The 18,447-nt window shown below is 50.4% G+C and overlaps 1 protein-coding gene across 2 annotated transcripts in view; it reads left to right on the top strand.

Moving 5' to 3' along the window:
* Nucleotides 1-18,094, top strand: part of LOC140467989 (adhesion G protein-coupled receptor E3-like) — a 150,683-nt gene extending 132,589 nt beyond the window's left edge. For both annotated transcript variants that reach the window (XM_072564113.1, XM_072564112.1), the window contains exon 19: nt 17,590-18,094. In XM_072564113.1, coding sequence (XP_072420214.1) covers nt 17,590-17,628 — 39 coding nt within the window. In that variant the 3' untranslated portion in view covers nt 17,629-18,094. The remainder of the gene's footprint in view (nt 1-17,589) is intronic.
* The last annotated feature ends 353 nt before the right edge of the window (nt 18,095-18,447 follow it).

Genomic DNA, 18,447 nt, shown 5'->3' with positions numbered 1-18,447 from the left:
GTGAGGGTGGGGCATTAGTGTGAGGATGGGACATTAGAGTGAGGGTGGGGCATTAGAGTGAGGGTGGCACTCTAGAGTGAGGTTGGGACATTAGAGTGAGAGTGGGGCATTAGAGCGAGGGTGGGGCATTAGTGTGAGGACGGGACATTAGAGTGAGGGTGGGGCATTAGAGTGAGGGTGGCACTCTAGAGTGAGGTTGGGACATTAGAGTGAGGGTGGGGCATTAGTGTGAGGGTGGGGCATTAGTGTGAGGACGGGTCATTAGAGTGAGGGTGGGGCATTAGAGTGAGGGTGGCACTCTAGACTGAGGTTGGGACATTAGAGTGAGAGTGGGGCATTAGAGCGAGGGTGGGGCATTAGAGTGAGGTTGGGATATTAGAGTGAGGACGGGACATTAGAGTGAGGGTGGGGCATTAGAGTCAGGGTGGCACACTAGAGTGAGGTTGGGACATTAGAGTGAGAGTGGGGCATTAGAGCGAGGGTGTGGCATTAGAGTGAGGATGGGGCATTAGAGTGAGGGTGGGATATTAGAGTGAGGGTGGGGCATTAGAGTGAGGGTGGGACATTAGAGTGAGGGTGGGGCATTAGAGTGAAGGTGGGACATTAGAGTGAGGATGGGATATTAGAGTGAGGGTGGGACATTAGAGTGAGGGTGGGGCATTAGAGTGAGGGTGGGACATTAGAGTGAGGGTGGGGCATTAGAGTGAGGTTGGGACATTAGAGTGAGGGTGGGGCATTAGAGTGAGGATGGGGCATTAGAGTGAGGGTGGGGCATTAGAGTGAGGGTGGGACATTAGAGTGAGGGTGGGACATTAGAGTGAGGGTGGGGCATTAGAGTGAAGATGGGACATTAGAGTGAAGGTGGGGCATTAGAGTGAGGGTGGGACATTAGAGTGAGGGTGGGACATTAGAGTGAGGGTGGGGCATTAGAGTGAGGGTGGGACATTAGACTGAGGGTGGGGCATTAGAGTGAGGGTGGGACATTAGAGTGAGTGTGGGGCATTAGAGTGAGGGTGGGACATTAGAGTGAGGGTGCGACATTAGAGTGAAGGTGGGGCATTAGAGTGAGGGTGAGGCATTAGAGTGAGGGTGGGACATTAGAGTGAGGGTGGGGCATTAGAGTGAAGATGGGACATTAGAGTGAGGGTGGGATATTAGAGTGACGGTGAGGCATTAGAGTGAGGGTGGGGCATTAGAGTGAGGGTGGGACATTAGAGTGAGGTTGGGACATTAGAGTGAGGGTGGGGCATTAGAGTGAGTGTGGGGCATTAGAGTGAGGGTGAGGCATTAGAGTGAGGGTGGGGCATTTGAGTGAGTTTGGGACATTAGAGTGAGGGTGGGGCATTAGAGTGAGGATGGGACATTAGAGTGAGGGTGGGGCATTAGATTGAGGGTGAGGCATTAGAGTGAGGGTGGGGCATTAGAGTGAAGATGGGACATTAGAGTGAGGGTGGGACATTAGTGTGAAGGTAGGGCATTAGAGTGAGGGTGGGGCATTAGAGTGAGGGTGGCACTCTAGAGTGAGGTTGGGACATTAGAGTGAGAGTGGGGCATTAGAGGGAGGGTGGGGCATTAGTGTGAGGACGGGACATTAGAGTGAGAGTGGGGCATTCTAGTGAGGGTGGCACTCTAGAGTGAGGTTGCGACATTAGAGTGAGGGTGGGGCATTAGTGTGAGGGTGTGGCATTAGTGTGAGGACGGGTCATTCGAGTGAGGGTGGGGCATTAGAGTGAGGGTGGCACTCTAGAGTGAGGTTGGGACATTAGAGTGAGAGTGGGGCATTAGAGCGAGGGTGGGGCATTAGAGTGAGGTTGGGATATTAGAGTGAGGACGGGACATTAGAGTGAGGGTGGGGCATTAGAGTGAGGGTGGCACACTAGAGTGAGGGTGGGACATTAGAGTGAGAGTGGGGCATTAGAGTGAGGGTGGCACACTAGAGTGAGGGTGGGACATTAGAGTGAGGGTGGGACATTAGAGTGAGAGTGGGGCATTAGAGCGAGGGTGGGGCATTAGAGTGAGGGTGGGACATTAGAGTGAGGGTGGGATATTAGAGTGAGGGTGGGGCATTAGAGTGAAGGTGGGACATTAGAGTGAGGATGGGGCATTAGAGTGAGGGTGGGGCATTAGAGTGAGTGTGGGACATTAGAGTGAGGGTGGGGCATTAGAGTGAGGATGGGGCATTAGAGTGAGGGTGGGGCATTAGAGTGAGGGTGGAACATTAGAGTGAGGGTGGGGCATTAGAGTGAGGATGGGGCATTAGAATGAGGGTGGGGCATTAGAGTGAGGGTGGGATATTAGAGTGAGGGTGAGGCATTAGTGTGAGGGTGGGGCATTAGAGTGAGGGTGGGGCATTAGAGTGAGTTTGGGACATTAGAGTGAGGGTGGGGCATTAGAGTGAGGTTGGGACATTAGAGTGAAGATGGGACATTAGAGTGAGGGTGAGGCATTAGAGTGAGGGTGAGGCATTAGAGTGAGGGTGGGGCATTAGAGTGAGGGTGTGATATTAGAGTGAAGATGGGACATTAGAGTGAGGGTGGGACATTAGAGTGAGGGTGAGGCATTAGAGTGAGGGTGTGATATTAGAGTGAGGGTGAGGCATTAGAGTGAGGGTGGGATATTAGAGTGAGGGTGGGGCATTAGAGTGTGGGTGGGATATAAGAGTGAGGGTGGGATATTAGAGTGAGGGTGGGGCATTAGAGTGTGGGTGGGACATTAGAGTGAGGGTGGGGCATTAGAGTGAGGGTGGGATATTAGAGTGAGGGTGGGATATTAGAGTAAGGGTGGGGCATTAGTGTGAGGGTGGGGCATTAGAGTGAGGGTGGGGCATTAGAGTGAGGGTGGGACATTAGAGTGAGGGTGGGGCATTAGAGTGAGGGTGGGACATTAGAGTGAGGGTGGGACATTAGAGTGAGGGTGGGGCATTAGTGTGAGGGTGAGGCATTAGAGTGAGGTTGGGACATTAGAGTGAGGGTGGGACATTAGAGTGAGGGTGGGATATTAGAGTGAGGGTGAGGCATTAGACTGAGGGTGGGACATTAGAGTGAGGGTGGGGCATTAGAGTGAGGGTGGGACATTAGAGTGAGGGTGGGGCATTAGAGTGAGGGTGGGGCATTAGAGTGAGGGTGGGGCATTAGAGTGAGGGTGTGATATTAGAGTGAGGGTGAGGCATTAGAGTGAGGGTGGGATATTAGAGTGAGGGTGGGGCATTAGAGTGAGGGTGGGATATTAGAGTGAGGGTGGGATATTAGAGTAAGGGTGGGGCATTAGTGTGAGGGTGGGGCATTAGAGTGAGGTTGGGACATTAGAGTGAGGTTGGGACATTAGAGTGAGGATGGGACATTAGAGTGAGGTTGGGACATTAGAGTGAGGATGGGACATTCGAGTGAGGTTGGGACATTAGAGTGAGGATGGTACATTAGAGTGAGGTTGGGACATTAGAGTGAGGATGGGACATTAGAGTGAGGTTGGGACATTAGAGTGAGGATGGGACATTAGAGTGAGGGTGGGATATTAGAGTGAGGGTGGGACATTAGAGTGAGGGTGGGGCATTAGTGTGAGGGTGAGGCATTAGAGTGAGGTTGGGACATTAGAGTAAGCGTGGGACATTAGAGTGAGGGTGGGGCATTAGAGTGAGGGTGGGGCATTAGAGTGAAGATGGGACATTAGAGTGAGGATGGGACATTAGAGTGAGGGTGGGACATTAGAGTGAGGGTGGGGCATTAGAGTGTGGGTGGGATATTAGAGTGAGGGTGGGACATTAGAGTGAGGGTGGGGCATTAGTGTGAGGGTGAGGCATTAGAGTGAGGTTGGGACATTAGAGTGAGGGTGGGACATTAGAGTGAGGGTGGGGCATTAGAGTGAGGGTGGGGCATTAGACAGAAGATGGGACATTAGAGTGAGGATGGGACATTAGAGTGAGGGTGGGACATTAGAGTGAGGGTGGGGCATTAGAGTGTGGGTGGGATATTAGAGTGAGGGTGGGACATTAGAGTGAGGGTGGGGCATTAGTGTGAGGGTGAGGCATTAGAGTGAGGTTGGGACATTAGAGTGAGGGTGGGACATTAGAGTGAGGGTGGGGCATTAGAGTGAGGGTGGGGCATTAGAGTGAAGATGGGACATTAGAGTGAGGGTGGGATATTAGAGTGAGGGTGGCACACTAGAGTGTGATTGGGACATTAGAGTGAGAGTGGAATATTAGAGTGAGGGTGAGGCATTAGAGTGAGGGTGGGACATTAGAGTGAGGGTGGGGCATTAGAGTGAAGATGGGACATTAGAGTGAGGGTGGGATATTAGAGTGAGGGTGAGGCATTAGACTGAGGGTGGGACATTAGAGTGAGGGTGGGGCATTAGAGTGAGGGTGGGACATTAGAGTGAGGGTGGGGCATTAGAGTGAGGGTGGTATATTAGAGTGAGGGTGGGGCATTAGAGTGAGGGTGGGATATTAGAGTGAGGGTGGGGCATTAGAGTGAGGGTGGGATTATAGAGTGAGGGTGGGGCATTAGAGTGAGGGTGGGATATGAGAGTGAGGGTGAGGCATTAGAGTGAGGGTGGTGCATTAGAGGAGGTTGGGACATTAGAGTGAGGACGGGACATTAGAGTGAGGGTGGGGCATTAGAGTGAGGTTGGGACATTAGAGTGAGGTTGGGACATTAGAGTGAGGGTGGGGCATTAGTGTGAGGGTGGGATAGTAGAGTGAGGGTGGGGCATTAGCGTGAAGATGGGACATTAGAGTGAGGGTGGGATATTAGAGTGAGGTTGGGATATTAGAGTGAGGGTGGGGCATTAGAGTGAGGGTGGTGCATTAGAGTGAGGGTGGGACATTAGAGTGAGGGTGGGGCATTAGAGTGAGGGTAGGGCATTAGAGTGAAGATGGGACATTAGAGTGAGGGTGGGATATTAGAGTGAGGATGGGGCATTAGAGTGAGGGTGGGGCATTAGAGTGAGGTTGGGACATTAGAGTGGGGGTGGGGCATTAGAGTGAAGATGGGACATTAGAGTGAGGGTGGGATTATAGAGTCAGGGTGGGGCATTAGAGTGAGGGTGGGATATGAGAGTGAGGGTGAGGCATTAGAGTGAGGGTGGTGCAATTAGAGGAGGTTGGGACATTAGAGTGAGGACGGGACATTAGAGTGAGGGTGGGGCATTAGAGTGAGGTTGGGACATTAGAGTGAGGTTGGGACATTAGAGTGAGGGTGGGGCATTAGTGTGAGGGTGGGATATTAGAGTGAGGGTGGGGCATTAGAGTGAAGATGGGACATTAGAGTGAGGGTGGGATATTAGAGTGAGGTTGGGATATTAGAGTGAGGATGGGGCATTAGAGTGAGGGTGGTGCATTAGAGTGAGGGTGGGACATTAGAGTGAGGGTGGGGCATTAGAGTGAGGGTAGGGCATTAGAGTGAAGATGGGACATTAGAGTGAGGGTGGGATATAAGAGTGAGGATGGGGCATTAGAGTGAGGGTGGGGCATTAGAGTGAAGATGGGACATTAGAGTGAGGGTGGGATATGAGAGTGAGGGTGAGGCATTAGAGTGAGGGTGGGGCATTAGAGTGAGGGTGGGGCATTAGATTGAGGTTGGGATATTAGAGTGAGTTTGGGACATTAGAGTGAGGACGGGACATTAGAGTGAAGATGGGACATTAGAGTGAAGGTGGGGCATTAGAGTGAGGGTGAGGCATTAGAGTGAGGGTGGGACATTAGAGTGAGGGTGGGGCATTAGAGTGAGGGTCGGACATTAGAGTGAGGGTGGGGCATTAGAGTGAGGTTGGGACATTAGAGTGAGGGTGGGACATTAGAGTGAGGGTGGGGCATTAGAGTGAGGGTGGGACATTAGAGTGAGGGTGGGGCATTAGAGTGAGGTTGGGACATTAGAGTGAGGGTGGGGCATTAGAGTGAGGGTGGGGCATTAGAGTGAAGATGGGACATTAGAGTGAGGGTGGGATATTAGAGTGAGGGTGAGGCATTAGACTGAGGGTGGGACATTAGAGTGAGGGTGGGGCATTAGAGTGAGGGTGGGACATTAGAGTGAGGGTGGGGCATTAGAGTGAGGGTGGTATATTAGAGTGAGGGTGGGGCATTAGAGTGAGGGTGGGATATTAGAGTGAGGGTGGGGCATTAGAGTGAGGGTGGGATTATAGAGTGAGGGTGGGGCATTAGAGTGAGGGTGGGATATGAGAGTGAGGGTGAGGCATTAGAGTGAGGGTGGTGCATTAGAGGAGGTTGGGACATTAGAGTGAGGACGGGACATTAGAGTGAGGGTGGGGCATTAGAGTGAGGTTGGGACATTAGAGTGAGGTTGGGACATTAGAGTGAGGGTGGGGCATTAGTGTGAGGGTGGGATAGTAGAGTGAGGGTGGGGCATTAGAGTGAAGATGGGACATTAGAGTGAGGGTGGGATATTAGAGTGAGGTTGGGATATTAGAGTGAGGGTGGGGCATTAGAGTGAGGGTGGTGCATTAGAGTGAGGGTGGGACATTAGAGTGAGGGTGGGGCATTAGAGTGAGGGTAGGGCATTAGAGTGAAGATGGGACATTAGAGTGAGGGTGGGATATTAGAGTGAGGATGGGGCATTAGAGTGAGGGTGGGGCATTAGAGTGAGGTTGGGACATTAGAGTGGGGGTGGGGCATTAGAGTGAAGATGGGACATTAGAGTGAGGGTGGGATTATAGAGTCAGGGTGGGGCATTAGAGTGAGGGTGGGATATGAGAGTGAGGGTGAGGCATTAGAGTGAGGGTGGTGCAATTAGAGGAGGTTGGGACATTAGAGTGAGGACGGGACATTAGAGTGAGGGTGGGGCATTAGAGTGAGGTTGGGACATTAGAGTGAGGTTGGGACATTAGAGTGAGGGTGGGGCATTAGTGTGAGGGTGGGATATTAGAGTGAGGGTGGGGCATTAGAGTGAAGATGGGACATTAGAGTGAGGGTGGGATATTAGAGTGAGGTTGGGATATTAGAGTGAGGGTGGGGCATTAGAGTGAGGGTGGTGCATTAGAGTGAGGGTGGGACATTAGAGTGAGGGTGGGGCATTAGAGTGAGGGTAGGGCATTAGAGTGAAGATGGGACATTAGAGTGAGGGTGGGATATAAGAGTGAGGATGGGGCATTAGAGTGAGGGTGGGGCATTAGAGTGAAGATGGGACATTAGAGTGAGGGTGGGATATGAGAGTGAGGGTGAGGCATTAGAGTGAGGGTGGGGCATTAGAGTGAGGGTGGGGCATTAGATTGAGGTTGGGATATTAGAGTGAGTTTGGGACATTAGAGTGAGGACGGGACATTAGAGTGAAGATGGGACATTAGAGTGAAGGTGGGGCATTAGAGTGAGGGTGAGGCATTAGAGTGAGGGTGGGACATTAGAGTGAGGGTGGGGCATTAGAGTGAGGGTCGGACATTAGAGTGAGGGTGGGGCATTAGAGTGAGGTTGGGACATTAGAGTGAGGGTGGGACATTAGAGTGAGGGTGGGGCATTAGAGTGAGGGTGGGACATTAGAGTGAGGGTGGGGCATTAGAGTGAGGTTGGGACATTAGAGTGAGGGTGGGGCATTAGAGTGAGGATGGGGCATTAGAGTGAGGTTGGGACATTAGAGTGAGGGTGGGACATTAGAGTGAGGGTGGGGCATTAGAGTGAGGGTGGGACATTAGAGTGAGGGTGGGGCATTAGAGTGAGGGTGGGACATTAGAGTGAGGGTGGGACATTAGAGTGAGGGTGGGGCATTAGAGTGAGGTTGGGACATTAGAGTGAGGGTGCGACATTAGAGTGAAGGTGGGGCATTAGAGTGAGGGTGAGGCATTAGAGTGAGGGTGGGACATTAGAGTGAGGGTGGGATATTAGAGTGAGGGTGGGGCATTAGTGTGAGGGTGAGGCATTAGTGTGAGGACGGGACATTAGAGTGAGGGTGGGGCATTAGAGTGAGAGTGAGGCATTAGAGTGAGGTTGGGACATTAGAGTGAGGGTGGGACATTAGAGTGAGGGTGGGGCATTAGAGTGAGGGTGGGACATTAGAGTGAGGGTGGGGCATTAGAGTGAGGGCGGGGCATTAGAGTGAGGGTGGGACATTAGAGTGAGGGTGGGGCATTAGAGTGAGGGTGGGACATTAGAGTGAGGGTGCGACATTAGAGTGAAGGTGGGGCATTAGAGTGAGGGTGAGGCATTAGAGTGAGGGTGGGACATTAGAGTGAGGGTGGGACATTAGAGTGAGGGTGGGACATTAGAGTGAGGGTGGGGCATTAGAGTGTGGGTGGGGCATTAGAGTGAGGGTGGGACATTAGAGTGAGGGTGAGGCATTAGAGTGAGGGTGGGACATTAGAGTGAGGGTGGGACATTAGAGTGAGGGTGGGATATTAGAGTGAGGGTGAGGCATTAGAGTGAGGGTGGGACATTAGAGTGAGGGTGGGGCATTAGAGTGAAGATGGGACATTAGAGTGAGGGTGAGGCATTAGAGTGAGGGTGGGACATTAGAGTGAGGGTGGGACATTAGAGTGAGGGTGGGGCATTAGAGTGTGGGTGAGATATTAGAGTGAGGGTGGGACATTAGAGTGAGGGTGGGACATTAGAGTGTGGGTGGGATATTAGAGTGAGGGTGGGATATTAGAGTGAGGGTGAGGCATTAGAGTGAGGGTGGGGCATTAGAGTGAGGGTGGGGCATTAGAGTGAAGATGGGACATTAGAGTGAGGGTGGGATATTAGAGTGAGGGTGAGGCATTAGAGTGAGGGTGGGACATTAGAGTGAGGGTGGGGCATTAGAGTGAGGGTGGGACATTAGAGTGAGGGTGGGGCATTAGAGTGAGGGTGGGGCATTAGAGTGAAGATGGGACATTAGAGTGAGGGTGGGATATTAGAGTGAGGGTGAGGCATTAGAGTGAGGGTGGGACATTAGAGTGAGGGTGGGGCATTAGAGTGAAGATGGGACATTAGAGTGAGGGTGGGATATTAGAGTGAGGGTGAGGCATTAGACTGAGGGTGGGACATTAGAGTGAGGGTGGGGCATTAGAGTGAGGGTGGGACATTAGATTGAGGGTGGGGCATTAGAGTGAGGGTGGTATATTAGAGTGAGGGTGGGGCATTAGAGTGAGGGTGGGATATTAGAGTGAGGGTGGGGCATTAGAGTGAGGGTGGGATTATAGAGTGAGGGTGGGGCATTAGAGTGAGGGTGGGATATGAGAGTGAGGGTGAGGCATTAGAGTGAGGGTGGTGCATTAGAGGAGGTTGGGACATTAGAGTGAGGACGGGACATTAGAGTGAGGGTGGGGCATTAGAGTGAGGTTGGGACATTAGAGTGAGGTTGGGACATTAGAGTGAGGGTGGGGCATTAGTGTGAGGGTGGGATATTAGAGTGAGGGTGGGACATTAGAGTGAAGATGGGACATGAGAGTGAGGGTGGGATATTAGAGTGAGGTTGGGATATTAGAGTGAGGGTGGGGCATTAGAGTGAGGGTGGTGCATTAGAGTGAGGGTGGGACATTAGAGTGAGGGTGGGGCATTAGAGTGAGGGTAGGGCATTAGAGTGAAGATGGTACATTAGAGTGAGGGTGGGATATTAGAGTGAGGATGGGGCATTAGAGTGAGGGTGGGGCATTAGAGTGAGGTTGGGACATTAGAGTGAGGGTGGGGCATTAGAGTGAAGATGGGACATTAGAGTGAGGGTGGGATTATAGAGTCAGGGTGGGGCATTAGAGTGAGGGTGGGATATGAGAGTGAGGGTGAGGCATTAGAGTGAGGGTGGTGCATTAGAGGAGGTTGGGACATTAGAGTGAGGACGGGACATTAGAGTGAGGGTGGGGCATTAGAGTGAGGTTGGGACATTAGAGTGAGGTTGGGACATTAGAGTGAGGGTGGGGCATTAGTGTGAGGGTGGGATATTAGAGTGAGGGTGGGGCATTAGAGTGAAGATGGGACATTAGAGTGAGGGTGGGATATTAGAGTGAGGTTGGGATATTAGAGTGAGGGTGGGGCATTAGAGTGAGGGTGGTGCATTAGAGTGAGGGTGGGACATTAGAGTGAGGGTGGGGCATTAGAGTGAGGGTAGGGCATTAGAGTGAAGATGGGACATTAGAGTGAGGGTGGGATATAAGAGTGAGGATGGGGCATTAGAGTGAGGGTGGGGCATTAGAGTGAAGATGGGACATTAGAGTGAGGGTGGGATATGAGAGTGAGGGTGAGGCATTAGAGTGAGGGTGGGGCATTAGAGTGAGGGTGGGGCATTAGAGTGAGGTTGGGATATTAGAGTGAGTTTGGGACATTAGAGTGAGGACGGGACATTAGAGTGAAGATGGGACATTAGAGTGAAGGTGGGGCATTAGAGTGAGGGTGAGGCATTAGAGTGAGGGTGGGACATTAGAGTGAGGGTGGGGCATTAGAGTGAGGGTCGGACATTAGAGTGAGGGTGGGGCATTAGAGTGAGGTTGGGACATTAGAGTGAGGGTGGGACATTAGAGTGAGGGTGGGGCATTAGAGTGAGGGTGGGACATTAGAGTGAGGGTGGGGCATTAGAGTGAGGTTGGGACATTAGAGTGAGGGTGGGGCATTAGAGTGAGGATGGGGCATTAGAGTGAGGGTGGGGCATTAGAGTGAGGGTGGGACATTAGAGTGAGGGTGGGACATTAGAGTGAGGGTGGGGCATTAGAGTGAAGATGGGACATTAGAGTGAAGGTGGGGCATTAGAGTGAGAGTGAGGCATTAGAGTGAGGTTGGGACATTAGAGTGAGGGTGGGACATTAGAGTGAGGGTGGGGCATTAGAGTGAGGGTGGGACATTAGAGTGCGGGTGGGGCATTAGAGTGAGGGTGGGGCATTAGAGTGAGGGTGGGACATTAGAGTGAGGGTGGGGCATTAGAGTGAGGGTGGGACATTAGAGTGAGGGTGCGACATTAGAGTGAAGGTGGGGCATTAGAGTGAGGGTGAGGCATTAGAGTGAGGGTGGGACATTAGAGTGAAGGTGGGATATTAGAGTGAGGGTGGGGCATTAGAGTGAAGATGGGACATTAGAGTGAGGGTGGGGCATTAGAGTGAGGGTGAGGCATTAGAGTGAGGGTGGTGCATTAGAGTGAAGATGGGACATTAGAGTGAGGGTGGGACATTAGTGTGAAGGTAGGGCATTAGAGTGAGGGTGAGGCATTAGAGTGAGGGTGGGGCATTAGTGTGAGGGTGGGGCATTAGAGTGAGGGTGGGACATTAGAGTGAGGATGGGGCATTAGAGTGAGGATGGGGCATTAGAGTGAGGGTGGGGAATTAGTGTGAGGGTGGGACATTAGAGTGAGTGTGGGGCATTAGTGTGAGGACGGGACATTAGAGTGAGGGTGGGGCATTAGAGTGAGGGTGGCACTCTAGAGTGAGGTTGGGACATTAGAGTGAGGGTGGGGCATTAGTGTGAGGGTGGGGCATTAGTGTGAGGACGGGTCATTAGAGTGATGGTGGGGCATTAGAGTGAGGGTGGCACTCTAGAGTGAGGTTGGGACATTAGAGTGAGAGTGGGGCATTAGAGCGAGGGTGGGGCATTAGAGTGAGGTTGGGATATTAGAGTGAGGACGGGACATTAGAGTGAGGGTGGGGCATTAGAGTGAGGGTGGCACACTAGAGTGAGGTTGGGACATTAGAGTGAGAGTGGGGCATTAGAGCGAGGGTGGGGCATTAGAGTGAGGGTGGGACATTAGAGTGAGGGTGGGATATTAGAGTGAGGGTGGGGCATTAGAGTGAAGGTGGGACATTAGAGTGAGGATGGGACATTAGAGTGAGGGTGGGACATTAGAGTGAGGGTGGGGCATTAGAGTGAGGTTGGGACATTAGAGTGAGGATGGGGCATTAGTGTGAGGGTGGGGCATTAGAGTGAGGGTGGGACATTAGAGTGAGGGTGGGACATTAGAGTGAGGGTGGGGCATTAGAGTGAAGATGGGACATTAGAGTGAAGGTGGGGCATTAGAGTGAGGGTGGGACATTAGAGTGAGGGTGGGACATTAGAGTGAGGGTGGGGCATTAGAGTGAGGGTGGGACATTAGAGTGAGGGTGGGGCATTAGAGTGAGGGTGGGACATTAGAGTGAGGGTGGGGCATTAGAGTGAGGGTGGGACATTAGAGTGAGGGTGCGACATTAGAGTGAAGGTGGGGCATTAGAGTGAGGGTGAGGCATTAGAGTGAGGGTGGGACATTAGAGTGAGGGTGGGACATTAGAGTGAGGGTGGGGCATTAGAGTGAAGATGGGACATTAGAGTGAGGGTGGGGCATTAGAGTGAGGGTGAGGCATTAGAGTGAGGGTGGTGCATTAGAGTGAAGATGGGACATTAGAGTGAGGGTGGGATATTAGAGTGAGGGTGAGGCATTAGAGTGAGGGTGGGGCATTAGAGTGAGGGTGGGACATTAGAGTGAGGTTGGGACATTAGAGTGAGGGTGGGGCATTAGAGTGAGTGTGGGGCATTAGAGTGAGGGTGAGGCATTAGAGTGAGGGTGGGGCATTAGAGTGAAGTTGGGACATTAGAGTGAGGGTGGGGCATTAGAGTGAGGATGGGACATTAGAGTGAGGGTGGGGCATTAGAGTGAGGGTGAGGCATTAGAGTGAGGGTGGGGCATTAGAGTGAAGATGGGACATTAGAGTGAGGGTGGGACATTAGTGTGAAGGTAGGGCATTAGAGTGAGTGTGGGGCATTAGAGTGAGGGTGGCACTCTAGAGTGAGGTTGGGACATTAGAGTGAGAGTGGGGCATTAGAGCGAAGGTGGGGCATTAGTGTGAGGACGGGACATTAGAGTGAGGGTGGGGCATTAGAGTGAGGGTGGCACTCTAGAGTGAGGTTGCGACATTAGAGTGAGGGTGGGGCATTAGTGTGAGGGTGGGGCATTAGTGTGAGGACGGGTCATTCGAGTGAGGGTGGGGCATTAGAGTGAGGGTGGCACTCTAGAGTGAGGTTGGGACATTAGAGTGAGAGTGGGGCATTAGAGCGAGGGTGGGGCATTAGAGTGAGGTTGGGATATTAGAGTGAGGACGGGACATTAGAGTGAGGGTGGGGCATTAGAGTGAGGGTGGCACACTAGAGTGAGGTTGGGACATTAGAGTGAGAGTGGGGCATTAGAGCGAGGGTGGGGCATTAGAGTGAGGGTGGGACATTAGAGTGAGGGTGGGATATTAGAGTGAGGGTGGGGCATTAGAGTGAAGGTGGGACATTAGAGTGAGGATGGGGCATTAGAGTGAGGGTGGGGCATTAGAGTGAGTGTGGGACATTAGAGTGAGGGTGGGGCATTAGAGTGAGGATGGGGCATTAGAGTGAGGGTGGGGCATTAGAGTGAGGGTGGAACATTAGAGTGAGGGTGGGGCATTAGAGTGAGGATGGGGCATTAGAGTGAGGGTGGGGCATTAGAGTGAGGGTGGGATATTAGAGTGAGGGTGGGGCATTAGAGTGAGGGTGGGGCATTAGAGTGAGTTTGGGACATTAGAGTGAGGGTGGGGCATTAGAGTGAGGGTGGAACATCAGTGTGAGGGTGGGATATTAGAGTGTGGATGGGGCATTAGAGTGAGGTTGGGACATTAGAGTGAGGGTGGGACATTAGAGTGAGGTTGGGACATTAGAGTGAGGGTGGGACATTAGAGTGAGGGTGGGGCATTAGTGTGAGGGTGGAACATTAGAGTGAGAATGGGGCAATGGTGTGAGGGTGTGACATTATAGTGAGGATGGAGCATTAGAGTGAGGGTGGTACATTAGAGTGAGGGTGGGGTATCAGTGTGAGGGTGTGGCATTAGAGTGAGGATCGTTCATTAGAGTGAGGGTGGCGCATTAGAGTGAGGATTGGTCATTAGAGTTAGTGTGGGGCATTAGAGTGAGGATGGGACATTAGAGTGAGGGTGGGGCATTAGAGTGAGGATCGTTCATTAGAGTGAGGGTGGTTCATTCGAGTGAGGATTGGTCATTAGAGTGAGGGTGGGGCATTAGAGTGAGGATGGGACATTAGAGTGAGGGTGGGGCATTAGAGTGAGGATGGGGCATTAGAGTCAGGGTGGGACATTAGAGTGAGAGTATGGCATTAGAGTGAGGGTGGGGCATTAGAGTGAGGGTGGGACATTAGAGTGAGGATGGGACATTAGAGTGAGGGTGGGATATCAGAGTGAGGGTGGGGCATTAGAGTGAGGGTGGGGTATCAGAGTGAGGGTGTGGCATTAGAGTGAGGAGGGGGGATTAGAGTGAGGGTGGGGCATTAGAGTGAGGATCAGTCATTAGAGTGAGGGTGGTTCATTAGAGTGAGGGTGGTTCATTAGAGTGAGGGTGGTTCATTAGAGTGAAGGTGGGAGATTAGAGTTCTGATGGGTGATTCGAGTGAGGGTGTGGCATTAGGCAATAGACAATAGATAATGGACAATTTGTGCAGGAGGAGGCCATTCTGCCCTTCGAGCCTGCACCACCATTCAATATGATCATGGTTGATCATCCTTAATCAGTATCCTGTTCCTGCCTTATCTCCATAACCCTTGATTCTACAGTCCTCGAGAGCTCTATCCAACTCTTTCTTAAATAAATCCAGAGACTGGGCCTCCACTGCCCTCTGGGGCAGAGCATTCCACACAGCCACCATTCTCTGGGTGAAGAAGTTTCTCCTTATCTCTGTCCTAAATGGTCTACCTGTAATTTTAAGCGGTGTCCTCTAGTTCGGGACTCACCCATCAGCGGAAACATGTTTCCTGCCTCCAGAGTGTCCAATCCTTTAATTATCTTATATGTCTCAATCAGATCCCCTCTCAGTCTTCTAAACTCAAGGGTATACAAGCCCAGTCGCTCCAGTCGTGTAGGGTAATCCCGCCAATCCAGGAATTGACCTCGTGAACCTATACTGCACTCCCTCAATAGCCAGAATGTCTTCCCTCAAATTTGGAGACCAGAACTACACACAGTACTCCAGGTGTGGTCTCACCAGGGCCCTGTACAGCTGCAGAAGAACCTCTTTGCTTCTATACTCAATCCCTCTTGTTACGAAGGCCAGCATGCTATTAGCCTTCTTCACTACCTGCTGTACCTGCATGCTTACCTTCAATGACTGGTGTACAAGAACACCCAGATCTCTCTGTACTGCCCCTTTACCTAAATGGATTCCATTTAGGTAGTAATCTGCCTTCCTGTTCTTGCCACCAAAGTGGATAACCATACATTTATCCACATTAAACTGCATTTGCCATGCATCTGACCACTCACCTAACTTGTTCAGGTCACCCTGTAATCTTCTAACATCCTCATCACATTTCACCCTGCCACCCAGCTTTGTATCATCAGCAAATTTGCTAATGTTATTGCTGATACCATCTTCTATATCATTAATATATATTGTAAAAAGCTGCGGTCCCAGCACGGATCCCTGCGGTACCCCACTGGTCACTGCCTGCCATTCCGAAATGGAGCCGTTTATCAGAACTCTTTGTTTCCTATCAGCCAACCAACTTTCAATCCAAGTTAGTACTTTGCCCCCAATACCATGTGCCCTAATTTTACTCACTAACCTCCTATGTGGGACTTTATCAAAAGCTTTCTGAAAGTCCAGGTACACCACATCTACTGGATCTCCCTCGTTCATCTTCAGAGTTACATCCTCAAAACATTCCAGAAGATTAGTCAAGCATGATTTCCCCTTCATAAATCCATGCTGACTCTGACCTATCCTGTTACTAATATCCAGATGTGTCGTAATTTCATCCTTTATAATAGACTCCAGCATCTTCCCCACCACTGAGGTCAGACTAACTGGTCTATAATTTCCTGTTTTCTCTCTCCCACCTTTCTTAAAAAGTGGTACAACATTAGCCACCCTCTAATCCGCAGGAACTGATCCCGAATCTATCGAACTCTGGAAAATAATCACCAACGCATCCACGATTTCCCGAGCCACCTCCTTCAGTACCTTGGGATGTAGACCATCAGGCCCCAGGGACTTATCAACCTTCAGACCTAACAATCTCTCCAACACCAATTCCTGGCAAATATAAATTCCCTTAAGTTCAGGTCCTTCAGCCACTGTTACCTCAGGGAGATTGCTTGTGTCTTCCCCAGTGAACACAGATCTGAAGTACCAATTCAATTCTTCTGCCATTTCTTTGTTCCCCTGTAATATATTCCCCTGTTTCTGTCTTCAAGGGCCCAATTTTAGTCTTAACCATTTTTTTTTGCTTTTCACATACCTAAAAAATCTTTACTATCCTCTTTTATATTATTGGCTAGTTTACCTTCGTACTTCATTTTTTCTCTGCGTATTTAGAGTGAGTATGGGGCATTAGAGTGAGGTTGGGGCATTAGAGTGAAGAAAGGGCATTAGAGTGAGGGTGGGGCATTAGAGTGAGTGTGGGACATTAGAGTGAGGTTGGGGCATTAGAGTGAGGTTGGGGCATTAGAGTGAAGAAAGGGCATTAGAGTGAGGGTGGGGCATTAGAGTGAGGTTGGGGCATTAGAGTGAGTGTGGGATATTAGAGTGAGGTTAGGGCATTAGAGTGAGGGTGGGACATTAGAGTGAGGTTGGGGCATTAAAGTGAGGGTGGGACATTAGAGTGAGGGTGGGGCATTAGAGTGAGGGTGGGGCATTCGAGTGAGGATGGGGCATTCGAGTGAGGATGGGGCATTAGAGTGAGGATGGGGCATTAGAGTGAGAATGGGGCATTAGAGTGAGGATGGGGCATTAGAGTGAGGGTGGGGCATTAGAGTGAGGGTGGGGCATTCGAGTGAGGATGGGGCATTCGAGTGAGGATGGGGCATTAGAGTGAGGATGGGGCATTAGAGTGAGAATGGGGCATTAGAGTGAGGATGGGGCATTAGAGTGAGGGTGGGGCTTTGACAAAGGGTCAGTTTGACTCAAAACGTCAGCTCTCTTCTCTCCTTACAGATGCTGCCTGACTTGCTGAGATTTTCCAGCATTTTCTCTTTTGGTTTCAGATTCCAGCATCCGCAGTAATTTGCTTTTATTAGTCACGACTTGAATGAATTATGAAGTTGGCTTGAAGGATCTGAATAGCTTCCTTCTGTTACTTCCTACCTCTCCTTAATAATTGCATTTACTTCAATAGACTGTACCAATATAATCATGGCTTGCCAATGGTCATTCTTTTAATTCACTGTTGGGACTTGGGTCCCATTGGCTGGACCAGCATTTATTGCCCATCCCTAGTTGCCCCTTGCGAAAGTGGTGGCAATCAGGAAGTTAACAGGAAGAGGGGTACCTTGTTAATGTTTAATTGCAATGCGCAGAAACAGACCATTCAGCCCAAAGGAGCCATGAGGATGTCCACATCTCCATTGTTTTCATTCCCAGCCCACCAACACATTCCTTTTGACCATCTGGATTCCTGGTCATTCGTCTCAAGCACCCACGGTGCCAGTGAGTTCCACATTCCAGGCACAGACTGATTGGTGGTTATCTGGTCTCCCTCCCATTGGAAACTGACCAGGTTCCCATAAACCCCTCTGGAGCAGAAGGATGTAGCAATGTGTCAAAATCAATTCGGAGCAGGCGGCAGGCCAACTTCGAACGATACCGTTGCGATGTTGGAAAGTGAGATTTCTGACAGTTATTGATGAGAAGGTGTTGCAAGTGAATAAGACAGTTTTCAGGGTGAAGCTCTGTTTGTAACCTTCACTTTTCAATCCAGGTTAAGTCCCCTTCAAGACTGGATGGCGATATACAGTGATGCCAACATCATGGGTTCAATTCCCACATCGACTTGAAGGACTCTCTTTCTGAACCATTCCCCTCAGGTGTGACATGGTGACCCTGAGGATTAAACCCCCACCAAGTTGTCTCTCATTACACTCACTTATTCTTCAAAGAGAGACAGATTGGCGATGGTCTGACCTGAGGGTTACCATGATACAGGGGATCGGAAAAGTTCCGAAACAGTCTCTCTCTAATGCGAGACAGCCTTTTTAAGACTGTGGTATCTTTAGTTTTTGCTTCAATAATTCCATCGTCAATTTGTTTGCTTTAATTTTTATAATTACTGTGTGATTATAGACACTTAGATGATATTACTTTATTTACAATTGAGTTTGAGGCAATTCAATGTTACAGCAATGTGTGGCTTAATTGTGTTTCGTAATATCTCTTGTTTGCTTTAAAATTGAGTACCTTTCAAAATTAAAAACTGATAATTTGCTGATTTTCGCCGTGTTTATCTCAGGTTTAAGGGTTCTAGATTTGTTCCTGGTTTTGTTTTGTTGACGCCATTTTTTTGCAACAATCTACAGTTTTTAAATCAACAACAGAGGTCCTTTAATCCCAGAAACTGGATATGACTTGATCAGGGAAGGAACATGGAATGTTGGTCTTTATTTCAAAAAGAATGGAATTGAAAAATGGGGAGCTTTTGTGAAAACTCTCCCAGGCACTAGTCAGAGCCCAGATGGAATACATTGTGAAGGTCTGGGTCCCTTATCGAAGGAAGTGTATTCTGGCATCGGAGGCAGCCCAGAGAAGGTTCACTATGTTCATACAGGGATGGAGGGAATGT

Source organism: Chiloscyllium punctatum, chromosome 46, assembly GCF_047496795.1.
Source record: "Chiloscyllium punctatum isolate Juve2018m chromosome 46, sChiPun1.3, whole genome shotgun sequence".
Classification (NCBI taxonomy): Eukaryota; Metazoa; Chordata; class Chondrichthyes; order Orectolobiformes; family Hemiscylliidae; genus Chiloscyllium; species Chiloscyllium punctatum.
The sequence above is the reverse complement of the archived record's forward strand: the minus strand, read 5'-3'. Positions and strand labels throughout refer to the sequence as shown.